The sequence below is a fragment of the Sminthopsis crassicaudata genome, chromosome 5, assembly GCF_048593235.1.
Source record: "Sminthopsis crassicaudata isolate SCR6 chromosome 5, ASM4859323v1, whole genome shotgun sequence".
Lineage (NCBI taxonomy): Eukaryota > Metazoa > Chordata > Mammalia > Dasyuromorphia > Dasyuridae > Sminthopsis > Sminthopsis crassicaudata.
In genome coordinates this window covers 189,656,277-189,674,460 of record NC_133621.1, presented here as the reverse complement: position 1 = coordinate 189,674,460, position 18,184 = coordinate 189,656,277, and the positions used below count along the sequence as shown (strand labels likewise).

The 18,184-nt window shown below is 34.8% G+C and overlaps 1 protein-coding gene across 3 annotated transcripts in view; it reads right to left on the bottom strand.

Moving 5' to 3' along the window:
• GRIN2B (glutamate ionotropic receptor NMDA type subunit 2B) overlaps positions 1-18,184 on the bottom strand; it is a 640,262-nt gene that overhangs the window by 71,329 nt on the left and 550,749 nt on the right. For all 3 annotated transcript variants that reach the window (XM_074269120.1, XM_074269121.1, XM_074269122.1), the window contains 5 exons: positions 10,974-11,176; positions 10,323-10,494; positions 9,993-10,146; positions 5,337-5,462; positions 1,841-2,070 (listed from right to left, as the gene is read on the bottom strand). In XM_074269120.1, the coding sequence (XP_074125221.1) occupies positions 1,841-2,070; positions 5,337-5,462; positions 9,993-10,146; positions 10,323-10,494; positions 10,974-11,176 (885 nt within the window). The remainder of the gene's footprint in view (positions 1-1,840; positions 2,071-5,336; positions 5,463-9,992; positions 10,147-10,322; positions 10,495-10,973; positions 11,177-18,184) is intronic.

The following is an 18,184-nucleotide window of genomic DNA, read 5'->3' as shown; positions in this document are numbered from 1 at the left end:
TTCTCAGTTAAAATCCAGGAGTCAAGTTTCCTATGGTTTCTTTTTTTGAGCCACATGGGAAATTAATATCCTGATCATTATGGGCCCTCAGCTAGATGAACAAAGGTATATTGAATTTTTTGTGTAATCACGCCCATCCCTTAGCATGTCCTCCCATAAGCTTTGTCACAAGGGGATTCCTTTCACTGTATTACTTCTTAGGTAGCCAGAGTGAACCTATAAGAAAGGTGTGAGAGCAGAAACATTCTGTTTGAGTAAAATTATTCTCACCTTTCCTCTAACTACCAAGTCACAGAATCAGATATGTTAATGAGAGCTTCAAGGAGAAACAGAATGTTAAAATGAGGAAAAAGAGAGGAATGAAGAAGAGGGGGAAAAACAAAAAAAGAAAAAAAGAAAGAAAGAAAAAAGAGATGAGAATAAAATGATAAGAAATCAAAATCTCATTCCTTACTAAACTGTATAACTTTCCCACATGTTTTTAAATGATCTTTTGCAGAAAATGAAATAGGAATTGGACCTATGATTTTATCGGTACAGGGAACTCCAAGATTAGGAAATTTCTTCTACAAATGAAGGATACCATCTCTTCTGCAATTTTTAAATGTGAAGAGTTTCTTAGAATACTGACTGACAGGGTAAGTGGCTTGCCCAGAGACCAGACTTGAATCCTGGCCAATCTCTTTCCCCTAGGCCAAATGCCTCCTTTAGGGAAAATGATTACCTTAGTCAAAGCAAAGAGAATACTAAATCCTTTGCATTCCAACTATAATGTATCCTCATATTTTCTATTTAAGTTACTTTCTTAATTGTTGGGTCAGGAGATCACAGATGATAAATTAAAAATAATAAGCATGAAGTATCTAACTTGGCAACCCTGCACTTCATATTTACTTCTTAAAACAGATGAATATTTTCTAAACCATGACAAAATTGATGTCAGGATATTATTTTAGAAATAAAAAGCTTCCAAGATTCATTTAGAGTATGCAGGTGTTTTCTGGAAGCTTCAGATGGTGACATGGATCATTTGTCTCATAGCTAGAGGTGACAGGAAATCTCACATGGAAATCTATGTATATCAGTCCTGCAAAATCACCAATGGGCCAGCACATACTCAATCACTGGAAATTAAAAACAAATATCTTCCTTTTTTTTCTGTACCATGGAATCCATCTCAGAACAGAATAGGTAAAAGACTATTGTGTTGGCATCATATTACGTGGGCAGTGACAAAATTAAAGACCGGTTTTTATACCCTGAAATACCCTGACATTTCCACATGAGCAGCCTCCTGCCTAGCCTCTAGAATGTGTGCAGGAAAGAAACAAAGGCAGGGTAAGCCTACAGTAACTGGTCCATCTGTAGGAAAATGTAAGTCATAATAAGTAAGCTTCCATAGGACCAGCACACAGAGGCAACCCTCTAATAACAGGCCGTTCCTCCTATCCCTAAGATACCTAGCTGCCTGACCCTAACAAACCAATATGCAATCATACCCTAAGAGAATGGATACAAAACCAAGCTGGTTATTTGTAGCCCAGGGATCATTTATGACACTCCCTGCATAAATCAGTAGGTTCGCATAAAGACAGGAAGGGAAAACAATTATTTCAGTGGGGAAACTAATTTCTTGTGCTTCTGCCTTCCAATTTATTTAAAAAAGGAGAAAATGCAGATGTGAGAAAATTATTAGGATCATGAAAACTTTCAGTGCTCGCAGTAGCTTGAAACATGAGCCTAATTAAAATGGAAACTGGAGGAAGAATGCAAACAACATCTTCTTTCCAGGGGAGGTTTTTTTGGGTGGGAATAGGAGGTTTTCAAAAGGGTCTCTTACCTTTTTGTCACTCAGGCCGGAAACTTGGTCCACATACTCCTCTTGAATCATGAAGGCAGCTAAGTTGGCAGTGTAGCTGGCCAAGAAGATGACAGCAAAGAAGGCCCACACTGACACCATGATTTTGCTGGTTGTTCCCTTTGGGTTCTGAACTGGTACAGAGTTGTTAAATACCAGACCCCACAGCAACCAAATAGCTTTGCCAATGGTGAAGGAGGGACCGCCTGGCTCTGTAGGGACCAAGAGATAAGGTCGAGGTGTTATGTCAGTGGGACTCACACAGAATAATTCTACAGAGACATGCAAAAAGATTGGAGAAAGTCCTCCCTCTGGGTAACTTCACTGAGGCAATGTCATTTCCAGAGAATCAAGATGCCTCCTATTCAATGACTGTATGAAACCCCTTGCTCCTCCTGCTTTGGGGCATTTCCAAGGATCTCAGAACCTCCAAAGCAGGACCCTAGAGCTCCTTAGTCAAATATTTAAGGAAAAAATGAAATCTCTCTAAAGTGTCTTCTCCGATGGTCATAGGCAACAGCCGGACATTCCCTAAATGCTTGCCCTTCTCTTTGCCCTTGATACTTTCAGAAGACAGAATAGAGAGGATGTCAGAGACAGAGGACAGAAAGTAGTGGGGATCAATATAGGAAGAATGGACAATGGGTTTTGACCCCAAACACTGAAGGAGGAAACTAGTTTATCATGAGTAAATTAAGAAATGCATGCAAATTAAAGTATTCATGTAAACAAGAAACTTTTAAAAGAAAGTCTTATTCTTAATCATCATAATGATTTACACTGGTATAGTGCTTTATATTTATAAATCAAATTATCTATGTTAGGCTCAGAAGAGGTCTGTCAGAGAGGTAATTCATTTATTAATATCTTTTTTTTTTAATCAGTTTACAGAATGTAACTCAGGGAAGTAAGAAGACACAATCTCATGATGTGCTCAAGGTCAAATTTAGCTCTTGGCTCTAAGTTCCATATTACTTATAACCCATCCTGTCTGTTGGATTTGCTTTCTTATTTGTTTTCTTTATTTTAGAAATACTATTATCATATACCAGGAAAATACTGAAAACTTTTTTTTAAGTTAGTATATGTTCTTTCTTATTGTCTTCTTCAAAATTTGTCTTTAATAACATTCTATTTACGATCCCTGGTTTAATAGTAAGTGACTTGTCTCTAGTGGTAAGGTGGAAGAAAATGGTCTTCTTTTGTTTTGCTTTAATTTTTATTTAAAGAAATAAAATAATAATTTCCATAATATAGTAGAATAAAAAGATGATTGCACATGAAACTGCAAACATATTATGTTCAGTTTGCTATTCTTTTAAATATAGTAAAAATAAATATATAATAAATGTACAATTACAATATATTACATATAATATATAATACAATTTTATTTTTTCCTTTTTTCTTCTTATTTTTTGTTTGTTGTTTTATTTTATAGCCTTTTATAGCACCTATTCCAGAATGAGGCATTTAAGATATGGTATCACTGGCTTCAGATCTGTTTGATAAACTGGATCCTTCCACTTCCCTGCCATTTGACCCTTCAAAAATATACTCTGACTCCTAGGCTGGAAGTATCCATTTAGGAAACTAGTGGGGAATGGCTGGTTGCCCAATATATGGGATAGTTACGAGCAGTTTCTCTACACAGAGAGGACTGGTACACTGTCTCTTCTTTCTTACCCTCAACTGATCTTTGCATAATGCCTTTCTTTAGAGTTCTTTATTCCACAGGTCCATGGGGGTCATAGCTCATGTGACCCATCAGTGGAAAAGTAAAAACCAGCATTCATCAATTGGTGACGTCTGCCTCAATATATAGAGTTACATCTGACCCCTCATATGTAATTATGAACATCTCCTCTCACATTTTTTCTACATATTAGTATTAACATGTCTATGTTGACAAACACGGTTCTATTAACATCTGTTCAGTCATCTTTAACATTAGGAACTGCATCTATTTTACAATCTACCTCTATATAAACATCTACATAGGTATGCCTTGATTTATACAAAAATATTTCCACAGAGCTTTGTGTAAATTTAATTTCTATAAATAGATTATTTAAAAATCCCTAGCGGAGTTTACTATTTTAAATTATCCTATTATTAGTCCTTTAATAAAGTGATTCAGTGAAACAAAAAATTGCCTCATAGTTTATTAAGCTTAGTAATTTGTACTTTTAACTTATTTTCTTAAAAAATCAGTTTTAATTTTTTTTATATCTGCACACCCATTTAATAATACATTTAGGAATATGATCACTGGTCCTATCCAGAGTGTGTCCAATGGCTAATTCCCATAACTGGAAAAGCTCTCAGATGTCAGGAGATCCTTGGCAAAGGTTATAGAGGTTGCTAAGTGACACTGTAGATAGAGAATTGAATCTAGAACCATGAAGACCTGAATTCAAATGCAGCTCAGATATTTTACAATATTGTTACAATGATAAAATGATGTATTTGCAAAGTGTTTTGAAAATCTTAAAAACACTATTTAAATCTTAGCAATTAAAAATGGTGTCAGTAATTGCTGTCCACTTAATTCATATATTCATATCATATATTCATATATCAATTCATATATAAAAAACATACCCTCAGTGCTTATTTATCAAATATACCTATGTTTGGTAAATACCAAAGGCTCTAACTTGGGAAAAGTTTTTCTTTGGGGGGGAATGAAGCAATCCAGGTTAAGTGACCTGCCCAGGATTACACAGCTGGTGTTTACTGCCTCAATATATAGAGTTACATTTGACCCCTCATATGTAATTATGGACATCTGCTCTCACATTCTTCTGTGGCACAGATTTGAATTCAGGTCCTCCTGACTTCAGAGTAGGTACTCTGTCCACTGTGCCATCTAGCTTCCCCCTTGGATTAGTTTTTTTTTTTTTTTTTTTAATGAAGATACCCTGCCAGTTTCAAGTTATCTCCTGTAATCGTTGAAGGGAACCTCTTTGTTAACAGCATTTTGTCATATGAATTTCTGTTGCTATCTGTATCTGCTCAGAAATCTTGCCTCAACTAAGCATTATCAAAGTAAGTATATTTAATATTCCAGGTATATTTACATCACTGGCCACTCTTTTGTATTATTAGGAGGAAAGAGGATTGGAATGATGGGGAATAGAACTGTTATTGAGGCTGAAGTTTAACATAAGAGCTAGTTAGTTAACATAAGTTAACATAAGAGCTAGGAAGAGAATATATAGTTTCCAGTGATCATTTCAATTAAGGGACTTCTGTTCTTGCCTTGACTCTGCCATCTTGGGGATCCACCTCCAATTAAAGCCCCTTCAAAGATAGAATAGAAAGACAAATTAAAGGGCCAAGGTTTCATTTCCAGACTTCAATGAGTGGGAGCAGAAGCACCCTTAAACTAAATGGGAAAAATAACACTCATATGAGAACTGGCAACTTGGAGGAGAATGGAATATGAAAGTATGGCAGCTGATTTTCTCCTTACCTCTGCCATCAGCAAGGCACCGGTTATAACCCACAGGGCTGAAGTATTCAAAGACAAAAACTGCAACCGCTGAGACAATCAGCAGCATTACAAACATCATAACCCACACATCAGCGCTGAATGGCTCTAGTGAAAGGAAAGAAACAGAGTTCATAGTAACACAGAGATTCCAAGCAATTATATTGATGCTCATTTCGGTGTTTCCGCCTTTCTAATATACAAGGAGGATATTTACACTTTAATGTGGTTTTCTGGTTTAAAGTTTTAACTTTTATTTGCAAACTGACTCTTATTGGTAACTATAAGTAGAAGCTGAAAGTCCAGGTTGATGAAAAAGTAAAGCACAAACTCTATGTGCACGGGTGTAAATAAATAATCAAAAATAAAGACAGCATCCTAAGATTTACAGTGGGAACAGACTGTAATACATCATCTAATCCAGAGATTGGCAGACTATGACCCCTTAGGCTAAATTCAACCACATACACCTGTTGTTATAAGGTAAGTGAGCTAAAAATGGTTTTTACATTTAAAATTTAAACATTTTAAATTTTACATACTTCTTTTAAAATATAAAAACCATCCTTAGTTTGTTGTTTCATAGTTTTTCAACTGTGTCCAACTCTTTGTGACCTCATTTGAGGTTTTCTTGGCAAAGATACTGCAGTGGTTTGCCATTTCCTTCTCCAGCTTGTTTTACAGATGAGGAACTGAGTCAAACAGGGGGAAGTGCCCAGGTACACGGCTGGATTTGAATTCATGACGATAAATCTTCCTAATAACAGGCCCAGCATTCTGTCTCCTTTATCTAGCTGCCCCTTCTTAGCTTGAAGGCCCTAAGAAACAGAAGTTTGCTGACCCTTGATCTAAACCAATCCTCACATTTTTACATATGAGGAAACCAAAGCTTTAAAAATGACTGGCCTAAAATCATACAAGGAGAGACACAGTTATGACCTGAGCCTAGAGTCTATTCTACCCTTCTTGATCATTCAATTCTCTATCACTATCTATGGGGCTAAGCTATACTGTGGGAATTTAAAACAAAACAAAACAATTATAATTTTTGTGTTAATAAAATACCCCTGGGTTCAACAAACTAATTAACCTTTTCAATCATTTATCTACATTAGGCATGACCCTCCCTGCTCTTCTAGTCTATCACCAATAATCAATCTGGTCTCGCTTTCTTTACTTTCAAAGTTTCATCTTTATAGTTGGCCATTTCTGAGCATACATTAGCCTGAAAGCCTTGCTCTCTTAGCCCACTGCTATTCATATCTTACTAGCTTCATCTCTTGATTTTGTCTCTCTGTATTTCTAAACTGCTTCACCCACCATACTGATGAGCCCTCATCCCCTACACAGTAGGCTGATCTTTTCAATTTCAGGGTATCCAGAAATTCATCCCAGTGGGAAGTTAAGAGGTTTGAAAGAGCCCCTGAAGGAAAGAAGAACAGAAGTTTTACTGTGGAGCAGTAAGGGCTCACTTGAGATGGTCAGTTTGAAGTTTTCTCAGAGGAGAAACAAGCTTGAAGTTTCAAGAAAGACAACTTTCTTTCTTTTTTCCCCCCTGAGGCTGGGGTTAAGTGACTTTGCCAAGGGTCACACAGCTAGGAAGTGTTAAGTGTCTGAGACTAGATTTGAATTCGGGTCCTCCTGAATTCAGGGCTGTTGCTCCATCCACTGCGCCACCTAGCTGTTCCCTAAAGACAACTTTCTTTAATCAGACCTGAACTTTGTTAATAATTCACAATAGTTCTCCTCCATGTTATGTCTTAGTCTTTTGCTGATTTCTGTTAGTGATTAGTGTGCATGAATCATTAGTTATTACCCAGTCCTCTCAAAGTGACCAGTGGCTATACCCACACTCTCCAGAGGAAGATAACTTCAAAATTCAAATCAGGGGTTTGTTTGAATGACCCTCTGATCAATTGCCTACATGAGAAAAGAATTAATAAATTCCCTTTTCTTTTTTTTATTATACTCCCCAAACTCTTTCAAATTTTCACCAAGATACTCCTCTTTTTTCTTGTCTCCTAGGAAAAGATGGTCAGTCTTCTAACTGTGCTTTAACTGTGCCTTCAAGTTCTTATGCTTTAGAGCTGCCTTTCACTGTCAAATTCTTTGAAAAAATGATCTACACTCACTACCTCTGCTTCCTCTTTAGTTATTCATTTCTCAAGCCCTCAGTCCTTCATGGCGAAGGGGAGGTCCCATTCTGTTCTAAATCTATCATCTTGTGATCCTTATAAGTTGATGTCCAACCTTACTGTTGTCCTGAAATTTCTTTTTCAAGATTGCCAATTACTTCTTAACTGTTAAATTTTATTGTGTTTCCTAGTTCTTACTCTCCTTGATCCCTGTATGTGAAAGAATACTGTATTTGAAGACAACAGACTAGGACTCAAACATCAATCCAGAATAGCTTTTTGTAGTTTTTATACTTTAGTTTCCTCATTTGTGAAGCAGGGAAACTAGTATGTACATAATCATAGAGTTAATGTAAGAAAAATGCATTATAAACCTTTAAACTCTCCATAAAAAAAAGAAATGTTATTGTTATTATCAGATAAATAAACTTAATTAATTTATTAATTTATAAATAAAAATATACTCTTGAGAAGAGGGTCATCACTATATGTGGTCATGAACAAATTGCTTGCCAGAAGTAGTATAAAAGATATCATCAAAGACATGTACAACTAGAAAAGGAAATAGGTCCATCATGGACATGAGATAATAAATAACTTCCCCAAGTTCTGCCCTGGTATACTCATAATATTAAAGAACCCAGGGGCAGCTAGGTGGCGCAGTGGATAGAGCACCAGCCCTGAATTCAGGAGGACCAGAGTTCAAATCTGATCTCAGACACTTAACACTTCCTAGCTGTGTGACCCTGGGCAAGCCACTTAACCCCAGCCTCAAAAAACAAAACAAAAACAAAAACAAAACAAAAAACAAAAAAAACAAAGAACTTCTGCCATCTTAGTGATTAGCTGCTCTATAGAGGGAAGGATTTGGACAAGTTTCCTAAAATGGAAAGATGCCTTGTGATCTGAACCACTGGAGGAAGTACTGACATTGATGAGATCACAATTTATTAAATGCATTGAACCAAAGTTCATCTCAATACTGTCAAACCCTTACTGTAATATCATTCAGCTAACTACCCCTGATAAAAATCAGATGATCTAACTACAGAATGCAGTCTTTTTTAATGCCATGGTTCTATGGCACCAATTAACAATAGACAAGCTATTGCTATCTCACAGTATAATTTTTAAATTTTCATAATAATTTCTTCTGGATCTCTCCCAATTTATCTATATCCCTTTTATTGAACTGTCCAAAGAGAGAACATTATATTCTAGTTGTCATCTCAGTAGAGTAGTGTAGAAAGTAATGATGACAATTCTGTCCCAAGAAGACAATACTTCTTCAAATTCATCCCAAAATAGTTCTGGCCTTTATAATTGTGAGAATACATTGTAAACTCACATCTGATGAATTAGCATGCAGTTTGCTCCCTCTTCCTTATGATTAATAATAATGAAGTTGAACAGAAGCGAATATAGATTTAAATTAGAAAACTATTTTCTTATTTCAAAACCTATTTTACTACTGAATTCCTAAGGGAATTGTAAAAGCTTTTTTTTTTTTGAGTAATTAGAAATTAGAAATGAACCAAGACAAATCTTCAGAAATAAACATACATCCTACTGAACTATCCTGCACTATATGGAAGTGGTTTGCAGGTTGGTAGATTAAATGTCACAGGTCTATTAAGTGATATAAAGTTAATATACTCTTTTTGTTTTTGTTCTATCCCAACTTCAACTTGGATAATTAACTCATCAGTAGCCTTCTTGTTAAGCTTGGTAAATGACTAAAGGGAGTACACTGACTTTAAACTTTCGTCTTCCCTACAATCCCATGATAATCTTTTGTGTGTTTGGACATGCTGGTAACATAGTACCACTGATCCTTGTGTTGATCCTTCAGTGGTCCTCATTCTTTTGTTATGTTAATGACTGCTCCTGGATCCAAGTATTATTCTACAAATCTCTATTATTATTTGGTTTTTTTTTTTTTGATATCAGTGTGTATTTTCTCTTCTAGTCCAAAAGCTTAGATAATGATATTTTGGGTTTTAGGGAAGATTTAAATATGGTTTTCTTTAATATCTATTGATGTTCAAAGATATTTTATAAAGAAATGGAGGAAATGAAAAGAATTTGACCTAAATATAGGAATGTGGTTAGTGGTTAGTTTCAATGTCAGTTCATAAATATTCTTGGGTATTAGAATGTTTTTCATTGAGAATATGGGGCAGAAAACTGAGTGTTTCCTTGTAGAAAAGTTCATTGCGTCCTCTTCAAGAGCAGAACACCAAAAAAAGCATTGAATAAATTTTCTTTCCATATAAAACAATTATTCTAGGTCCTATAATCACAAATCCCATCCCATAGAAATTGTAGAATTTTGGCATATCCATGTTTAAGAATAAATTAAGTTTGAAAAACTCAAAATTCTTGGCTGAATTTAATTCCTAGGAAACTAACTCCTGGCAAAATGGAAACAGCAGTATGTTCTTCTTGTCACTCTATCTATTCTCAATTTACATTTCCATGCCCCCCTTAATATATAATTTACCTAAGAAGGCAGATGGTGAGACAGTCCCATTGCTTCGTGACACCATAACACTAATGCCAGTCTCTATGAAGGGCACAGAGAAATCTACCACTTCTGAGCGTTCTTCATTGATGGTAAGGGATCCCACTGCCATATAGGCACGTTTCATGACCACCTTGAGGAAGGAAGAAGGGGAAGAGGATATTTCATTTAGAATGCACAAAACAGAAAGTGGGAAAATGAAAAGAAAATAATACCCAAGATATTCAGAAAAATCTGATGAATAATAGATTCAGAAAATATATCTGGTAATTTTAAGAAGAAAATTATACATACCCCCCTAAAACTCACCTCTCCAATCATACCATTCCAGGTTCCATTGATTTTCTTCCCATGCTTGCCATTGGTAACTAGGTAGAGGTCATAGGTGAACTTCACAGATTTAGATATTTTCTTGAGGATGTCAATGCAGAAACCCTTGCAGCATTTTTTAATGTAATCTGGCTCCTCATCTGTTTTGTTCCTAACCAATTATAATAACTAAAGATTAATATGGAAGACAAAGTGTTCTCTCTCACATTACCACATCCCCATTCTAAAAGCATGCTCTCCTTCACAGCTCAGAACTATTTGTATTGATATTGAGTGCTCAGGTAATTTCTATTGTCTATAAATTTCAAATGGCTCATTTCACAAGTTCTGTCTTAAGAAAAACATCATAAAACCATTCATAAATTTAAAATAGCAGATAGTAGGACCAAGCAGGGACAAAACTACCATGAATATAATCAGAGTAAATACCCCAAAGCCTTGGTAAGGAAGACTTTAGAAAAATAGACTACTCTAGACATCAGAATATAGGACCATAACTAACTCAAAGTTTTAGTAAGGAAAATCTAAAATAAGTATTTTATTCTGAGAATCATGGCTTAGGCCAACTAGATGACAACAATAGGGTATGAGCTGACCAAGGTGGTGCCACAAAGAACCAGTTTGCCATACTCAGTGACAATGCGTTTCTGGCAGGGAACTGTATTCCTCATGCAGGTTCCACTCAGTGGATCCACACTTTCCACAATGACAAATGGAGCCTCTTCCAGGGTGACAATGCTCAAGTGGTCATCCTCCCGCTCTTCAGTTTCAGGACACACACGAGGCCATACATAGTATTTCATCTGAAGGTTTTTGTCTTTCCACTTTCCTACCTGCAGAGAGATGAGTGAAAGATTCAGAAAGTGCTAATGACGACAGAGTCATTTTGTTTAACTTTCACTAGCTTCTATAAGACCAACAAAAAAACCCACACTTATTGTTGAAAAGACAACTCTCAAAACAGACACTAGATTTTACCCTTTATTGTTGTTCAGTAGCTCTAGCTTTGTTTGATTTTTCATGACCACATTTGAGGTTTTCTTGGCAATGAGTTTGGACAATTTGCCATTTCCTTCTCTGGTTCATTTTTCAGATAAAGAAACTCAGGCAAACAGGGTTGAAGTGAGCCTTCTTTAGTCACATAGCTAAAAAGTATTTAAGGCCAGATTTGAACGGAGGAAAATGAGATTTCTCAGTTCCAGTCCTGGCACTCTATCCATTCAGTGACTTAACTTCCTCCAAGTTAACTTTAGGGAAAGTTTTAAACAAAAAATTTGTGTGACAGGACATTTTTTTTCAATAGGTTTTGATTTTTCCTTGAACTGCAATAAAAATCATAATAGCTAAAAATAACTACCCATCAATGAGTCAATAGAAAAGCGGAACCAAAAGAAGCAGACCTAAATTGTTTTATACAGATTCTCAAAAGTTATTACAGGTCAAAACAGAGATGGGCTATATTGGAGTCCTGAGTTAAATTAACACAGGTTGTCATGGGCCATAGGAGAACAATATTAGAAAACCTCCTTCAGCAAGTTCCTATATAATGTTCAATCCTGCCATTAAGTTAGGCTGTAATAGCAAGAAAGTCACAATCTTCACGATCACAGTGTGAACACTTATGAAAAGAAAGATAATAGCAATTTAATCCACTCCAATTTAAATCTGTATCATTTCACACCTGGACAATTCCCTATAGACTTCTAACTATTCTCTCCATTCCTAATATCTTCTGCTTCTCAAAGTATCTTATCATCATCAGATTGATTTTCAAAAAAAGATGGCTTCCTTTTAAAGCTAATTTCTTACTTAAGATCCTTTAATGTTTTCTCATTACTTATAGAATTAAGCCCAAAATCCTTCATAATATGGGCCTAATCTGACTTCCTTATTGATCTCAAAACACATATTTCCATTCTAATTTGAAAAGAAACTTTGTTATTAGAATTCACTAGGAACAAGTTGCTCCAAATTTGGCTCTTTTCCTTATCCACTAGTCTAATTGAATGGCTAAATAAGGGCATGTACTAAAACCTGATTTTTTAAAAACATGACAAAATATCTTTTTTTTTTCCTTGAGGCTGGGGTTAAGTGACTTGCCCAGGGTCACACAACTAGGAAGTGTTAAGTGTCTGAGACCAGATTTGAACTCCGGTCCTCCTGAATTCAAGGCTGGTGCTCTATCCACTGCACCACCTAGCTGCCCCCAACAAAATATCTTTTGATATCCTTGTGAACAAGAAGGGAAAATAATGGGTTGCATAATAGTATAGTCAGATAATTTTGAAGTTGCTTAGCTTAAAGGAATTTCCAAATTAAATAACAATATATTTATATAAAATCTAAGATTTGCAAAACTTCTATCACTATAGACATATGAGTTGCTATAATCATACTCTTATAATGCATGTGTCAACTTAAATACAGAAGTAGACAGAGGTGTATGCCCAAGCCCTTGCATATCCCCTATTGACTTAGATAAACATTCAAAAATAATGTTTATAAGAATGACAGATGACAAAAATCTGGAACAACTAGCTAATATATTGGGTGACATACTTGGCTGAAGATTCAAAGAAATAACAATAGAACAGTATATGGACTAATCTAATAAAATGAGATTTAGTAAGAATATATTTAAAAGCCTTGCCTTTAGATTATTTTTAATATCAAATTTAGTCTGAAAGTATTTGGTTTAATCATCAGTTCACATGGAAAGGAGCTAGGGAGACTTGAGAATCATAAATTCTCAGTGCTTTAAGTAACCAGATGATTAATATATGTAATATGCTTTGAAAAGTAAAGCATTATATATATTCTAGCTATTATTGTTACTAATAAAGTTATACAGCTAGTTAGTGTGAGAGGTGAGTCTACAATTAATTAGATCTCTTGATTGCCAGTCAAGTGATTGGACCACTATACCATACAGCATCTAGTTGGTTGAAAGCCTAATATAAGCCAGCAGTATAATGGAATCAGCAACAAAACTAATGCAGGCTTAAAGTGCATTAATAGAAGTGCTATGTTAAAATATCAAGGAGATAATAGTTTCAGTATGTGTGGTGCTGGTGAAAATATATCTGGATTGTTGGATTCAGACTTGAGTGCCACATTTAGATTAAATAACTTCTAAGGTTCCTTCTACCTATAGTATCATTTGATTCTGTAATTTAAGAGAGACATCAACAAATAATATCTGGCTTTAGAGGATGATGACTAGTATATTGAAGGGTCTTTGGAAGTCATGTCAAGTAAGGATTGACCAAAAAAACTGTAGATGTTTACCTGGTTAGGAAAAGTCTTTTGAGGAGCCTTGATAAGTCTCTTGAAATATTTAAATGATAATATTAGTGGGAAAGTAAATATATTTATTGAATATAATTCTAGAGGACAGGACTCTAGGACTAATAGACAAAAGCAACATATAGTACTACTCAGGTTAATATAGAAAACTTTTCTAACAATTGTCAAAATATATCTAAGAATTATCAAAAAAATGAAATGAATTATTTTATTAAGTAGAGAGTTTTCGGTTATTTGAAATGATACTATAAAAAGGGCTCCAGAATGGATTGGGAAATTGAACTACTCAAAGAATCTATGGTCTACTTAATTCTTATTATCATTTTTCTATATCCCCATATTTTCTTTTTTTAAATAATTATAAAAATTATGGGTAATTTTTTACAACGTTATCCCTTGTACTCACTTCTGTTCTGATTCCCATATTTTCTTATGTCGCTTTTTTTCTTCCCACCTTTACAGATCTCATCTATCCTATTCTTGGCAGACTTCCTTCACCATTCTAGTCCATGGTGATTTCACCCTCCAAAAAGTTATTTTATATTATTCACTTATAACAAAATTGTAGCTAGCTAGATCCCTATTAATGTGATTATTGAACTCCATGTGTATTTGAAGTCACACTATTTAAAGTTATAATTACATAAATATATGGTAATTGGTTCCAGTGCAAGGGAAATATAAAACATAAATTTGAATAAGGCAACCACTTCAGGAGATTCATTATTCATTCTAATCGGGATCTGGCTATTACCTTGCTTCAAATAAATATTTCACTTTCATGTATATATTATTATTATATGTATGGCTATATCGTAAGGATTTTGGTCATCACAGAATCACATAATTTTGAGAGCTAATAGGGACTTCAGTTGCCATATGGTACTTTCTAAACAATTCTACATAAAATGCCTGAGAAATACTTCAAACTCTATTTGAAGATTTTTAATGTGAGTGAATTCACCTACTTTCCAAGGCAGACCATTTTACTTCTATTAAGGTCTAGTTGTTAGGAAGTTTTCCCAGATATCAGCCTATATTTGTTTATTCCTTACAACTTCTTCCTGTTCCTGGATCTGTCCTTGTGGAGCTAAATAGAACAAATCTGTTTCTTCTTCTACATGATCATCTTTCAAATACTTGAAAACAGCTGTCATGTATTCCCTGAACCTTCTCTTCTATAGGCTACACTTACCCATTTTTCTCAATTGAAACTCATAATGTTGACTCAAGACTCTTCATCATCCTGGGAGTTCTTTTCTGGATACCTTCCAACTTATCAAAGCATTCTTAAATTGTGACCTCCAGAACCAAATACAGTCCTTCAGTTGTTAGTTCACCAGGACACAATAAATAGAAATGTTGTCTCTCTATTCCTGGGTGTTTTGCTTTTCAGTGCAGCAGGACAAGACCCATATTTTAAACTTCCCATAACCCACAGTGTTATATCCTTAATAGATATTCATTGAATATTTTAATGAATAAATGCTTATGTTTATTATAACATCAAGAAAAAATAAGAATCAATCAATCAAGAAACATTATAGTAAATATTTCCTATACAACAGGTATAGTACTAGCTGTTAGGGAAAGTTAAATTGTTGCTGTTCTTGAAATTAGAATTCAGGTGGATTAGATAACATGTACATAAATAGTATATAAAAATAAATGCAAACTAATATTGATATGGGAATCACTAGTACTTAGAAATATAAGGAAAGGTGTCATATAAAAGTTGGCATTTGACCTAAGCCGGGAAAGAAACTTGGGATGCTAAGAAGTGTAGGACAGAAGGGATGGTATTCCCAGTCATGGAGACAACCTCAGGAAAAAGTCATGGACACCATAGAGTATTATGTGTGAGAAACAGCAAGTTCAGTTGAGCTTGTCTATAGGAAAAGTGAAGAGAATGGGCAACACAGTAGGATAAGTAGTTTGAGGTGAGACTGTAAAGGGTTTTAAATACTAGAAAGAGGAATTTATATTTGATCCTAGACATAATTGGGAGTCCACTTGAGTTTATAGAAGAAAATGAAAAGATTCCATTGAGAATGAGAAATGGAAAGAAAAACTTTACAAGGAAAATATTTTATGAAGATAAAATAATTCCGATAAATGTTAATGATGTTAATATGCAGAAGAACTCAATATGGATTTGGACTAATCATGATGTCAGGGATGGGAAAATATAATGAGGCATTTTGGACAAGTTAACAGAAAAAAAGAAACAAAAATTAAAATAGAGGTAAAGAGGAGGACTTTAAATTCATGTTCTACTTTTCTCTAGGATATTTGAGATAATAATAACAGAAGAAGGAGGAGGAGGGGGAGAAGGAATAGAAGGAGGGAAAGAAGAACTTAGATTTACATAGTGTTTTAAGGTTTCAAAACACTTTTCCTTATAGTTCTAAGTATGATTATTATCATTTAAACTGAAGTATAAAGAAATTAATTGACTTGGAGCTCAAACTTCGGAGACAAACTTAAAGCTGGAATACAACCAGCAAAAATACATAAGGTCAATATGAGCTTTGAAGACTACGTAGGTAAAGTTAATAAGGAAAAGGTACAAAATCTTTGAAAAAAATTTAAAAAGAAGAATGATTAAAAAAAACCTTGAAATTTAATTAAATATTTCTTTAAAGTGTTCCCCAGAGAGAACTAAATAAAAATAAGGAGTTATCATAAACATATTTACCAATATCTGTTTATATAACCATTAATGTCCTACTTTTTTTCTTGACATAGCAAGAGAACTCTTAAGAAAACGCTTTTTTCTTTCAGTTACAGAGGGAAATAGGGATTTGACATTGTAGGGATTTGGTTTAGTTTTTCTTAATATGAGATGAACACCTCCACAGAAAATAATTATTCCTAAGAAGTTATTCTGTTCTATGACCACATGTGTTAAAATTAGTATGGTATTGGTCCATGGGGTAATACATTGTTGAGGAGAATCCTGAGAAACAAATTTCTAGTGATTTTAGACTTCAAAGTCTTTCCTTTGCTCACAGTTTTCTTCCTTACAACTAGGGTAATTGGCACTAATTAGCACCCTGGCTGGCTGTGACAGACAAGGCCAAGCATTAAAACAACCAAGGAAAACTGTACTTCCCTCTAAAAGGCCCGGGGCTGGTCCTTCTATGATAAGCAACTAAGGTAGCACAGCAGGGGGAACACTCTATGTGCAGGCACAGAGGTGGGTAAGGACACATTGGCAGGTCACTGTTGCTGCTGCAGTCCTTGTGCAATAAAGCAAGGGGTGTCAGTCTCTCCAGGCTTTTTCTTTTGTGTGCTTCGGAATTCATTTTAAGATCACAGAACAAAGGCACTTATTAGAGTCTCTTTAGGCATCAAAGGTTATTTTGCTAAAATCAAAGCATTTTTGTTTCTTGCTTGAGATGACATCTGGATCTAGCACTAAATACTTACTGCTTATTTTAAGCCTCCATTTGACTTTTAAAAAGAAGAATTTAAAGCTCCGAATTGAGCAAGCTGAAGAAGCAAGAAGAAACCAACTACATAAACAAACAATAGGAGCGATCTCATTTAATAGCAGTTCATGTGAAATTGGAGGCATCACTAAGGGCAAAGAATGCCTGATTTAGAGCCAGATGAATTGGCATTGAAGCTTGGTTTCTATACTTGCTACTTAGACAAATTACTTTGTGTCTCGGGATCTGTTTCTTCATTTGTACAGTATGGAAGTTGAACTAGATGGTCTCTGTTCCAAATCTAAATGCCCTATGCAAGGAGTTGCAGACTTAGAACTTCCCTCCAATTCCCAATGCCAAGACTGGGCAGGCGGTGCTTCCAGTAGCCCCTGCTAGGTGTGTGTTGGTGATAAAGCAGGACGACAGCAACAGCAGAGCGTCTGCTTGTGGAGAATCACAATATTTTAAATTAGCCGACAGCTTAGATATCATTGAGTCTGGGGCTACTCCAGTGCTAAAAAAGACTAATTTCTTCTACATATATTCCTTTTTGCTTTTAGATAGAATGGATTGTTAAAGGTTTTTCCTTATAGATTTCCCCTAAATCTATTTTAGTGCAAATTTCACTGATTATTATTAATTTTGCTCTCAGAGAAGGTCTCATCTTTCTTCTGCATAATGCTTCTTCATAAACTTAAAGGCATAACAATAACAATAAAATAATCTATAATAATAAGCATCTTTACATCGCTTTAAAATTTTCAAAGCATTTAAAAAATTTCAAATCATTATCTAATTTCTCTCAATGAAATATGAGGTAGATGTTACAATAATCCTCATTTTACACCTAAGGAAACTGAAGCAGACAATGTTTATATGACTTGGGGTCACACCACTACACATATGGCCTTTTAAAATTTTCTTTAGTCCAGACTAAATATTTCCCACTTCTTTGACTGAAGTTAATATAAAATCATCTATTTCTCACTATAATAGCTACTACTTTTAAAATTTGGTGCCCAAAAGTAAACACAGTAATTTATTATATATGTATTTTGACCAGATAACTTGTTCATTCATTCAATCATTGTCTTTGTGACC